The sequence below is a fragment of the Eubalaena glacialis genome, chromosome 14 (genome assembly GCF_028564815.1).
Source record: "Eubalaena glacialis isolate mEubGla1 chromosome 14, mEubGla1.1.hap2.+ XY, whole genome shotgun sequence".
Classification (NCBI taxonomy): domain Eukaryota; kingdom Metazoa; phylum Chordata; class Mammalia; order Artiodactyla; family Balaenidae; genus Eubalaena; species Eubalaena glacialis.
Window position 1 is genome coordinate 31,746,503 of NC_083729.1, and position 12,559 is coordinate 31,759,061.

A 12,559-nucleotide genomic window follows, 5' to 3' on the forward strand; every position below is an offset into this window, starting at 1 on the left:
CCCTGCTCAGCAAGGCTGAACGAGTGGGCCTTGGGAAATAAAGGTCCGGTGTCAGAAGAGGAACTGGCAGATCTCACGCAACCTAACTGCCCTCTGTGACTCTAACCCTTGGAGGATTGCCTAGGATCAAGAGTCACTTAAGTGGTTCTAATGTCCTTGTCCCTCAGATGCGTCCCTAAGTGTGGCTCTTCCTTTCCTAATGGTGTGGATTTTTTTCCCTCCCCCAGCCTATTCTCTCTTCTTTCCAAAGCTATTTCCTCCCCCCCAAAAAGCCATTTGTATTTATTGCTGACAGTGCTTTAACCTACGTTTGTTTTGTTACTTTTATAATTTACACTGCCTGTCGTTTCGGAATCCATTTGCAAGCTTCTTCACAACACCGTACAGCTATAATCAAATTCGTGTGCGCCTGCAGGTGTACACTGACAAAATAGAAGTAAAAAACAATTCGAATTTTATTTTTCTAAATTATGATAAAATGGAAGTAGAAGTATCAAAGAGGGAGCTGCAGAGCTGGGTGCAGATGAGGAAATGTTGGCAGATCACTGGGAACAATGAGCAGAGCTGAACGGCCTTGTACAAACTTCCCAAATATTTTGTGTGATAGTGAAAATATTTAAAATTCTCAAAGCCTGCATCCAACCTATGGATTATACCAGGTTAAAATGCAGCTCTCACACCAATCAATTGGTAAGGAAACCCAGCCTTGCTGAACCTTGCTACTGTACTCAGCATTTACTTCACTAAAAGTAAGTTAGAGTCAATATGTACTAGTATTAAACTTAATTCTTTTTTCGAACAGCTCAAATCAAATTGTTAATTTAAAAGACTAAGAAGTAAAACTCAGAAAGCATGTTTAAAACTCATCCGTTAGTACATTGACCGTGAGTGACCTTTGAGCTTATTGCAGATGAATTGTTCAGTGACAGTAAGTTCTTCGATATGGAAAAGGCTAACTAGCTCATCACTAAAACATGAGAAGAGCTAAATAAGGAGGGCATAAATTATACTCTGCACGATTTAACTTAGGTGAGATCAAGAAATTACACACTTCCCAGTTAACCAGAAATGCCTTTAAAACTCAGAAACAGCTCCTAAATGCGTGCAGATAATCACTTAGCTCAACCTGGAATCTCTTTTGCACTACTGTACATACAGCCTCAGGCCTTTGGTAAATTGTCTGAATGCTTGATTGGATTGGCTGCTGTTGATTGGGGTAGGCAGCAGCCATGAATTTCCATTGACCCAGCTTGAAGGGGACTTAGGGGTTATACTAGAGTGAGAGAGAGCTCCAGGGAAGGTCTAGGGAAACTGATAGTCAAGGTCCTTTATAATCTAGCCCCAAATTGCCCTTCAGTTTTAAATCTCATAGCTGACCTATGTAAAGTAATTTATAAGACATTGTGCTGGGCTATGAAGAGACTAGAAAACTATATGAGCTGGTTTCTGTCTTCTCTTTTTCTTTTTTTAAATTAATTTATTTTTATTCTTGGCTGCTGCACGCGGGCTTTCTCTAGTTGCGGCAAGCGGGGCTACTTCTTAGTTGCTCCGCGGCACGTGGGATCTTCCCCGACCAAGGCTCGAACCCGTGTCCCCTGCCTTGACACGCGGATTCTTAACCACTGCACCACCAGGGAAGTCCCTGGTATCTGTCTTCTCAAAGCTTGCAATCAAGTTGAGGAAACAGGGCACATACCCAAGAGAGGCTACAAGGCACATCTAACATACATGTAATAACAACAGCCACTTACAATGTGCCAGGCACTGTGCTAACCACTACAAGGGTCATGTCAATAAATTCTGACAAAAGCCCCCTAACAGAGGCATTATTATTACTATGGCCATTGTACAATTAAAGAAAGTCTAGGAGAAGTTAAGAGACCTGCCCTAGAGCCACAGTTAGTAAACTAGAGAGCCAGGACTGGAACCCAAGCATCCGATTCCAGAGCCAGTACTCTTCGTCCAGAAGAATGATGATTTAAGTATTGCGTTGTTTACTACCGCGGACATACAGATAAAATTTAGAGTCATTTATCATGATACTTATTCATTCACTAATTTCTACTAGGGCTTATACAGCTGTAACTCTGGGAGGGCATAAATAGGTTATAATTATTAGTTTTTTCGTTGGTATAATGAAATTCAATTAGCTTCCATAGGAAATTACAAATATAATACACTGTTTTAGTGTTCATTTTAAAATGTAATTTCTATAGACAAGGCCCAGAAATCAAAAGGAAATTCTCACCATTTTCTGATGGATGCATCGTTTGAACAACTAGAGATGCAAATTATAAGATATTCATACCCAAACTCAATTTCCAATATTGCTATTTCACTTAATATACAAAACTTTTGTTTCCTGCCTCACCTTCTGCAAAAATCAAATAAAACCTTCACCTTACTTGTGAGCAATATTTCCAAAGGATTGGAACCCTAGAGATGTATTTTAATTAAGACATGTTTAACGTGAAATCCAGCTTAGAACAAAGTCCATTCAGAGACGAATCAATTAGTTCCTATGAAAGTTTGTCAAATCCAGAGTATACTATTTGTGATGATACCACTTTCCTTGTTAGAGATCACCAAGAACGAGCACTATGGTACTTTTACCCAAACTAGCCCCTTTAATTCACTCCACATTTGGTTAGTTATGGTGAAAAGACACCAGCGTTCCAGGAGGATGCACCCTGCAGGAAGTGCCTCAAGCACTATTAGCGCACTGTGTAGTCAAGTGTAACCACAATGGTATTCTCTTTCAGATGCTGTTATCAGGCACATCTGCTTTGGGGCTGGAGCTGCCACTGTGTTTGGCCTCTTCAAAAAAATAACAATTTGTGACAGATCTGCAAAAATAAATATATTGACCCTAGAAGGATATCTGGTATATGACCAGACAATGACAGGTAAAATTCATATTCTTGTTATCAGTTATAACCACTTACCTTTAGCCTTAGAAATAATATTTATTTTCACCTTTCTCTTTGACTCATATAAATTGATAGTGTTTAGACATCTTTAAAAATAATTGTAATAAATAAAAAGAGTAAAATCATAGCATCTGTCCACTGTTTAGAGTAAATAGAACTTATCAAAGTAAATTCATCTTGCATATGAAAATATAAGTAAAACAAAATTAACCGGTAGCTGCTCACGTTTAACAAAAATGTATTAAGTGCTACAGATCACTCCCAATTTTAAGTGATCAGTAGCATGTAATACCTTTTTGTTAAGTATGAGCTCTCAGTTCTTCTTTTCTTTTTAAATTTGAGTAAAAAAATATCTTGGATATGGCCCACCCCACCCCATCAAGGAAGTTTCAAGTCATTAATAACCTCATCCTTTCCTGATCGTTGATGTTGAGACCAGTATAAAAATGACAAGGAATGCTAACGATAACACGTAAACCAGGGGTTTTATTTTTTATTTTTAAAATTAAAAAAAAATTTTTGGCCGCGCCATGTGGCATGTGGGACCTTATTTCCCAGACTAGGGATCGAACCCTTGCCCCCTGCAGTGGAACCTCAGAGTCTTAACCACTGGACTGCCAGGGAAGTCCCTAAACTAGGTTTTTTAGACCTCAGTTGTTTTTTTTCCCCACAATTATTATTATTATTTTTAACATCTTTATTGGAGTATAATTGCTTTACATTGTTGTATTAGTTTCTGCTGTATAACGAAGTGAATCAGCTGTACGTATACATATATCCCCATATCCCCTCCCTCTTGCGTCTCCCTCCCACCCTCCCTATTCCACCCCTCTAGGTGGCCACAAAGCACCAAGCTGATCTCCCTGTGCCATGCGGCTGCTTCCCACTAGCTATCTATTTTACATTTGGTAATGTATATATATCAATGCCACTCTCTCACTTCTTCCCAGCTTACCCTTCCCCCTTCCCGTGTCCTCAGGTCCATTCTCTACGTTTGTGTCTTTATTCGTGTCCTGCCCCTAGGTTCTACAGAACCATTTTTTTTTTTAGATTCCGTATATATGTGTTAGCATACGGTATATGTTTTTCTCTTTCTGACTTACTTCACTCTGTATGTCAGACTCTAGGTCCATCCACCTCACGACAAATAACTCAATTTCATTTCTTTTTATGACTGAGTAATATCCCATTGTATATATGTACCATGTCTTCTTTATCCATTCATCTGTCGATGGACACTTAGGTTGCTTCCATGTCCTGGCTATTGTAAATAGTGCTACAGTGAACATTGTGGTACATGACTCTTTTTGAATTATGGTTTTCTCAGGGGATATGCCCAGTAGTGGGATTACTGGGTCGTATGGTAGTTCTATTTTTAGTTTTTTAAGGAACCTCCATACTGTTCTCCATAGTGGCGGTATCAATTTACATTCCCACCAACAGTGCAAGAGGGTTCCCTTTTCTCCACACCCTCTCCAGCATTTATTGTTTGTAGATTTTTTGATGATGGCCATTCTGACTGGTGCGAGATGATACCTCATTGTAGTTTTGATTTGCATTTCTCTAATGATTAGTGATGTTGAGCATCCTTTCATGTGTTTGTTGGCAATCTGTATATCTTCTTTGGAGAAATGTCTATTTAGGTCTTCTGCCCATTTTTGGATTGGGTTGTTTGTATTTTTGATATTGAACTGCATGAGCTGCTTGTATATTTGGGAGATTAATCCTTTGTCAGTTGCTTCATTTGCGAATATTTTCTCCCATTCTGCAGGTTGTCTTTTTGTCTTTTTTTTTTTTTAATGATTTCCTTAAGGAATGTCATGGGGACTTGATATTTCCCTTCTTGCCATGTGGGTGATTTTTTTTTTTAATTAATTTATTTATTATTTATGGGTGTGTTGGGTCTTCGTTTCTGTGCGAGGGCTTTCTCTAGTTGCGGCAAGTGGGGGCCACTCTTCATCGCGGTGCGCGGGCCTCTCATCATCGCGGCCTCTCTTGTTGCGGAGCACAGGCTCCAGACGCGCAGGCTCAGCAATTGTGGCTCACGGGCCTAGTTGCTCCGCGGCATATGGGATCTTCCCAGACCGGGGCTCGAACCCGTGTCCCCTGCATTGGCAGGCAGATTCTCAACCACTGCGCCACCAGGGAAGCCCTGTCTTTTTGTCTTGTTTATGGTTTCCTTTGCTGTGCAAAAGCTTTTAAGTTTCATTAGGTCCCATTTGTTTGTTTTTATTTCCATTACTCTAGGAGGTGGGTCAAAAAGGATCTTGCTGTGATGTATGTCATAGAGTGTTCTGCCTGTGTTTTCCTTTGAGAGTTTTATAGCGTCTGGTCTTACATTTAGGTCTTTGATCCATTTTGAGTTTATTTTTGTGTACGGTGTTAGGGAGTGTTCTAATTTCATTCTTTTACATGTAGCTGTCCAGTTTTCCCAGCACCACTTATTGAAGAGGCTGTCTTTTCTCCATTGTATACTCTTGCCTCCTTTATCAAAGATAAGGTGACCATATGTGCGTGGGTTTATCTCTGGGCTTTCTATCCTGTTCCATTGATCTATATTTCTGTTTTTGTGCCAGTACCATACTGTCTTGGTTACTGTAGCTTTGTAGTATAGTCTGAAGTCCAGGAGCCTGTTTCCTCCAGCTCCATTTTTCTTTCTCAAGATTGCTTTGGCTATTCGGGGTCTTCTGTGTTTCCATACAAATTGCAAAATATTTTGTTCTAGTTCTGTGAAAAATGCCATTGGTAGTTTGATAGGGATTGCATGGAATCTGTAGATTGCTTTGGGTAGTATAGTTATTTTCACAATATTGATTCTTCCAATCCAAGAACATGGTATATCTCTCCATCTGTTTGTTTCATATTTAATTTCTGTCATCAGTGTCTTATAGTTTTTGCATACAGGTCTTTTGTCTCCTTAGGTAGGTTTATTCCTAGGTATTTTATTCTTTTTGTTGCAATGGTAAACGTGAGTGTTTCCTTAATTTCTCTTTCAGATGATTCATCATTAGTGTATAGGAATGCAAGAGATTTCTGTGCATTAATTTTGTATCCTGCTACTTTACCAAATTCATTGATTAGCTCTAACAGTTTTCTGGTAGCATCTTTAGGATTCTTTATGTATAGTATCATGTCATCTGCAAACAGTGACAGTTTTACTTCTTCTTTTCCGATTTGGATTCCTTTTATTTCATTTTCGTTTCTGATTGCTGTGGCTAAAACTTCCAAAACTATGTTGAATAATAGTGGTGAGAGTGGGCAACCTTGTCTTGTTCCTGATCTTAGTGGAAATGGTTTCAGTTTTTCACCATTGAGAACAATGTTGGCTAAGGGTTTGTCATATATGGCCTTTATTATGTTGAGGTAAGTTCCCTCTATGCCTACTTTCTGGAGAGTTTTTATCATAAATGGGTGTTGAATTTTGTCAAAAGCTTTTTCTGCACCTATTGAGATGATATATGGTTTTTATCCTTCAATTTGTTAATATGGTTATCACATTGATTGATATGCATATATTGAAGAATCCTTGCATTCCTGGGATAAACCCCACTTGATCATGGTGCATGATCCTTTTAATGTGCTACTGGATTCTGTTTGCTAGTATTTTGTTGAGGATTTTCACATCTGTGTTCATCAGTGATATTGGCCTGTAGTTTTCTTTTTTTGTGACATCTTTGTCTGGTTTTGGTATCTGGGTGATGGTGGCCTCATAGAATGAGTTTGGGAGTGTTCCTCCCTCTGCTGTATTTTGGAAGAGTTTGAGAAGGATAGGTGTTAGCTCTTCTCTAAATGTTTGATAGAATTTGCCTGTGAATCCATCTGGTCCTGAGCTTTTGTTTGTTGGAAGATTTTTTTTTTTTTTTTTCCAAATGACTTAATTTAATGCGTCTCTAATCCTCTTTGTGAAGCCATTTTCTATTCAAATTTTCCATCATTTTCAAACAAAAATTTTAGTGAGATAACATTAAAACCTTTCACCTGTTTTCTTTAGGGCTACATTCATTACCATCTGAGGGAAAGGGTTCTTGTCAGCCACTGTTCTCTTATGTGACTTTCTTTTGTCATTCCCACTGGTAATGCCAGAACCAACAGTATCCATCCATAAACTTGGCTTTACTTTTAACCAGCATACTGTTGGAAGATTTTTAATCACAGTATCAATTTCAGTGCTTGAAATTGGTCTGTTTATATTTTCTATTTCTTCCTGGTTCAGTCTCGGAAGGTTGTGCTTTTCTAAGAAATTGTCCATATCTTCCAGGTTGTCCATTTTATTGGCTTATAATTGCTTGTAGTAATCTATCATGATCCTTTGTATTTCTGCAGTGTCAGTTGTTACTTCTCCTTTTTCATTTCTAATTCTGTTGATTTGAGTCTTCTCCCTTTTTTTCTTGTTGAGTCTGGCTAATGGTTTATCAATTTTGTTTATCTTCTCAAAGAACCAGCTTTTAGTGTTGTTGATCTTTACTATTGTTTTCTTTGTTTCTATTTCATTTATTTCTGCTCTGATCTTTATGATTTCTTTTCTTCTACTAACTTTGGGTTTTGTTTGTTCTTCTTTCTCTAGTTCCTTTAGGTGTTAAGGTTAGATTTTTTATTTGAGATTTTTCTTGTTTCTTGAGGTAGGATTGTATTGCTATAAACTTCCCTCTTAAAACTGCTTTTGCTGCATCCCACATGTTTTGGGCCATCGTGTTTTCATTGTCATTTGTTTATAGGTATTTTTTGATTCCTCTTTGATTTCTCAGTGATCTCTTGGTTATTTGGTAGCGTATTGTTTAGCCTCCATGTGTTTGTATTTTTTACAGTTTGTTTCCTGTAACTGATATCTAGTCTCATAGTGTTGTGGTTGGAAAAGATACTTGATACAATTTCAATTTTCTTAAATTTACCAAGGCTTGATTTGTGACCCTAGATATGATCTATCCTGGAGAATGTTCCATGAGCACTTAAGAAGGAAGTATATTCTGTTGTTTTTGGATGGAATTAGACCTCAGTTTTTTGACCTTTGTTGTCTTTAGCTTTCTTGGCCTGGCAATGTCTTTCATTCTAAACATGTTAGGGGATATTTTAATCAAACAGAACAGATTTTAAACAAAATTGTATAACTTTCTCTTGTTGCTATATACTTTTCCAAACCATTGCAGCACTTTCCCCACCCCCACCCCTAAGACCAGAAAATTAATAGGCCACCTTTATTTTAAGACAGAAGAAAAGGGTCTTGCCCATACATTTTTTTTTTTTTTTTTTTTTTCGGTAACCACAAGTCACCTATTGGGTTTGGCCTAGACCTGTGCTCTCCAACACGGTGACCACTAGTCACACATGGCTATTTAAATTAATTTAAATTAAATAAAATGTAAAATTTAGTTTCTGAGTCACACTAGCCACACTTGTGATCTATGGCCACATGTACAATTGGCTGCTGCTTTGGACAGTGCTGGACTGAACTGTAACATAGGGGATGACTGTATCTCATTCATCTTGGTGTCTTCAAAACCTAAAACACTGCCTGGTACATAGGAGGCACTAACTAGACACTTCTTGATCTAGATCAAGCTTCTCTTTTGCATAGCTCAAGAAAAAGAAGCGCATAAAATAAAGCATGTGAACTTGGCAAATTATGACTATGTAGGTGTCTCAAAGACTGATCTGTAATTTGATTTGCTCCTTACCCATATTTGAAATGAGATCATTTGTAAGATATAATTCTGTTTTTCAAACAACTAAACAAATATAGCTCATTTTGTGCACTGAGTATACCAAAATGTGTATTATTTAAATTTGTAAATCAACAATTGTATTAAATGTGAGAGAGGCACATTTAATGAAAGATTTCCTACTGTGAATATTTTTCAAAAGTGAAAATTCCTTTCCCAAAGTGAGTAGTCACTCTCTGATTTATCTTTAAGAACACCTTTATATGAAAATCAGAATTTGCACTGAATTGAGAATTAGGCAAAGAAAAATAGTTGTCTTTAAAGGTGCTATCATAGCATCCAATGTTGAAAATTTTGTAGGATTAAGTTACTATTATTACTAATTGTAAATAACCAGCACTGTGTAGCCCTTTACTGTGTGCAAAGCAGCTTCACATACTTTGCCTCATTTGATTCTCACAGAAACCTTATGAGGTAGGGTAGATCCTTACTGCCTCCATTTGTTAGATGAAGTTCGGAAAGACTAATCTTTTGTCCCTAAATTCTCATCATCTTTTCTTTCTTTTTTTAAAATATTTATTTATTTATTTGGTTGCGTGGGGTCTTATTTGCTGCAGGCGGGCTCCTTAGTTGTGGTTCCTGGGCTCCTTAGTTGTGGCATGTGAACTCTTAGTTGCAGCATGCATGCGGGATCTCCAGTTCCCTGACCGGGGATCGAACCTGGGCCCCCTGCATTGGGACCGCAGAGTCTTATCCACTGCACCATCAGGGAAGTCCCCCCATCATCTTTTCATTATACCAATGAGGACATATGAACTATCCATGGTGATTAGATTGGAAATGGAACTTTTAATTTTTCTGCTCTATTTGGATGGAACTACTTTGCTGGAAATATAATTTTTAAAGCTACATATAATTTGTGTGAACTAAAACTATTGTTTTACACATCTGAAAAATATATGTATATTTAATATGTATCTCAACACTTGTTCAGAGAAGGCCTTCAATAAATATTTGCTGAATAAATCAATGAAAAATGAGTGGTCCTGAAAACAGATTGAGCAGACTATATCAGTCAAAGTTCAGTTGCAGAGAACAGAATATACTCCAGTTAGTTTTAGCTGGAAGTATTAATACACTTGAAGAGAATAATTGAGAATATTAATGGAACAATTCTCAAAACCACACCTCAGAACTAAGATACCAAAAGAGCTGTGCTCTTCCTCATTGAGAACCTGACATCTTCAGAACTACGGCACCACAGCCACTGTCTGGAAGCTACCAGAATCAAGAAGCTGCCACTTCCACAGCCAGCTCCAGAATCACACCTTACCAACTGTAATCTGAACCAGCAAAATGGATGCACCACCCATGCTTCTTGATGTTCACAAAGCTAATGACTGAACAATGAGAACTCTGTTATCTCTGATACAGAAGAAAAAATTGCCTCCACAACTATGCCTATCAGAGAAACAGACTTCCAGATCTTACACGAAAGTGTTTGTTTGTTGAAACCTACATACTTCCATAAGACTAGCTGCAACAGAGTCTGGAGAATGTGATTTTTGGCTTACCAGTCCTCTGCCCTACAGGAAGCATACTTGAAGCTTGAAGGAGGATGAAATGGCTGTTAGGTGCAAGCCTGTTTATGTTCCATACTCACCTAAAAAAAATGAATGTTTGGTTTAAGTAGACCACACATTTTGTGCTGCACATTTATAGAATACTGAAATTATACATATATGTAATATATGTATATATAATTTATATATATATAAAGCTCCATGATGACAGAAAAGTTATATGATCAAATCTCAGATCCCAGGCAGGCCATTTTAGCACAACTTCTTGCAAGGGAAAAAACATTTTAATGATTGGCTATTTTGCCTCCCATCTATCTAGTAGTATTACCCACTATTTTCTAGATCAGTACTCTCAAACTTTAATGTGCACATAAATCACCTGGGAATCTTATGATAATGCAGATTCTGATTCAGTAAATTGGAATAAAGCCTGTGATTCTGCATTTCTAACAAGCTCCCAGGTGATGCTGATGCTGCTGATGTGAAGACCACATTTTGAATAGCATTTTATAAGCCCTCTCCAACCAGGTTACCCAATGAATGGAGTATGCTGAGATAATGATTCTCTTCAACCCTTGGGGCAGTTAGGTTAGGCCAGGTGCAGGCAGAGCCTCCAGACCAGATGGCTCCAGCTTACATCAGTGTGCAATACAAATATTAATATTTTCTACCTGTGCTGTGATGTGGGAAGCATTTGAATAAATGTTTGAATAAATATGTCCATTATTGAGTCTTGGTCAAGTATTGGCCAGTATATATGCTCTTTTTGGAATCTCTTATTAGTCACAGATTTTTTTTTAAATATTAAGTATTCTTTCAACAAATTAAGAGAACTAAAAATAGGAATAATCAACTTACATATCACCAAATCAACTCTTGTAATAAAATTTTTTTCTTTTTTTTATTGAAGTATAGTTGATTTACATCTTGTAATAAAGATGTACAGTGAGAAAAGAAAGTACTAATACAGTATGTTATCTCAGTCTGAAAGCAAATCTTAAGATGGCTTCAGCTGTTCTGCCAATGACACCAAAATGACCATAGGAAGGGAGAAGAAAGTCAGTCTGCTTGATTGTTTCCATAGTGCAATGCTTTTGCAGAAAAGAAGTGAAAATTTACAAAAATGGTATTTGGAAATGTTTCTGCATAAATACCAATGTGTACCTCTACAATTCAGACATCTTAATAGATAGATAGATAGATAGATAGATAGATAGATAGATAGATAGATAGATGTGTGTGTGTATATATATATATGTGTGTGTGTGTTTGGGAGGGTTGTGGGGTTTTTTTGGTTTTGGTTTTTTTGGGTTTTTTTGTTTTTGTTTTTTTGGTTTTGTCCTGCAAATAGTAAGACAAACTCAAGTCATTTTAAACTAGGTAAGGCAACAGTTCTACCTAATCAAATTGAGTTCTTTTCACAAGTGGTAACATTTCGACCACTCCTTAAACCCCTTTTATACCCCCCATTTCTCAATCCTATCAACCAGCTGGAGGTGCAATACTAAGGGGGTAATTGTCAGGTGAGCAAAGAAGAGAATTTTGTAACCACAGCCTTACATGGAGAGCAGTCTTGTAATGTACTATGGTGTGGGGTTCTGAATGGTCATGGCACCTTGGGTATTGTATGCCAAGGGAAGGAGGGCAAGGAAAGCTAAGATCACCAGAGATAAATTTCACCTACTTCACCACTTTAAAAGATTAACTCTGCCAGGTGTTGTAGTGGAGAAGGAAGATTGGATTGCCAGTTACCTCTAGACTATCATGCCCCAGTCTTAGAGATTCAAATATAAGAAAGAGAAGAATGGGTTAAAGGAGACAATCTAGAAATGAACTGTATTGAATCATCAAGTCTCTGTTGATTGCTGTTTACTTTATCTCCCGGTATTTTGGAGGGATCTAGTCGTGACATGCCAGACTTCACAGTTCACTACTGGGACAGATTCAATGATTCATAATCCAGTTGACACCATTGCCACATTGTGAAAGAATTCTTTTTTTTTTTTTATAAACCACTTTACTGAGATAATATATCACACAATTCTCCCATTTAAAGTACGCAATTCAATGGTTTTTAGTATATTCACAGGCTTGTGCAACCAACAGCAGAACCAATTTTAGAACATTTTCATCAACACAAGAGATAATCCCACCCCCCCATAAGCAGTCATTCCTCATTCCTGTCACCCCAGTCCCTGGTCACCACTGCTCAGCTTTCTGTCTCCATGGATTTACCTCTTTGGGTCACTTCATAGAAATGGAATCATTCAATATGTGGCCCGTCGTGTCTGGCTTCTTTCAGTGAGACCATGCTTTCAAGGCTGTGAAAGAATTCTTATTTATAGACACCCATAGCTACAAATTCAGCTCTCTTCTGCATTTTCAGCTA

The 12,559-nt window shown here is 37.6% G+C and overlaps 1 protein-coding gene across 2 annotated transcripts in view; it reads left to right on the forward strand.

Moving 5' to 3' along the window:
* GALM (galactose mutarotase) overlaps positions 1-12,559 on the forward strand; it is a 103,367-nt gene that overhangs the window by 2,089 nt on the left and 88,719 nt on the right. Inside the window, exon 2 of one of the 2 annotated variants that reach the window (XM_061210551.1) lies at positions 2,763-2,906. The exons of the other annotated variant lie outside the window; for it this stretch is intronic. Coding sequence (XP_061066534.1) covers positions 2,763-2,906 — 144 coding nt within the window. The remainder of the gene's footprint in view (positions 1-2,762; positions 2,907-12,559) is intronic. 2 annotated transcript variants of the gene reach the window in all.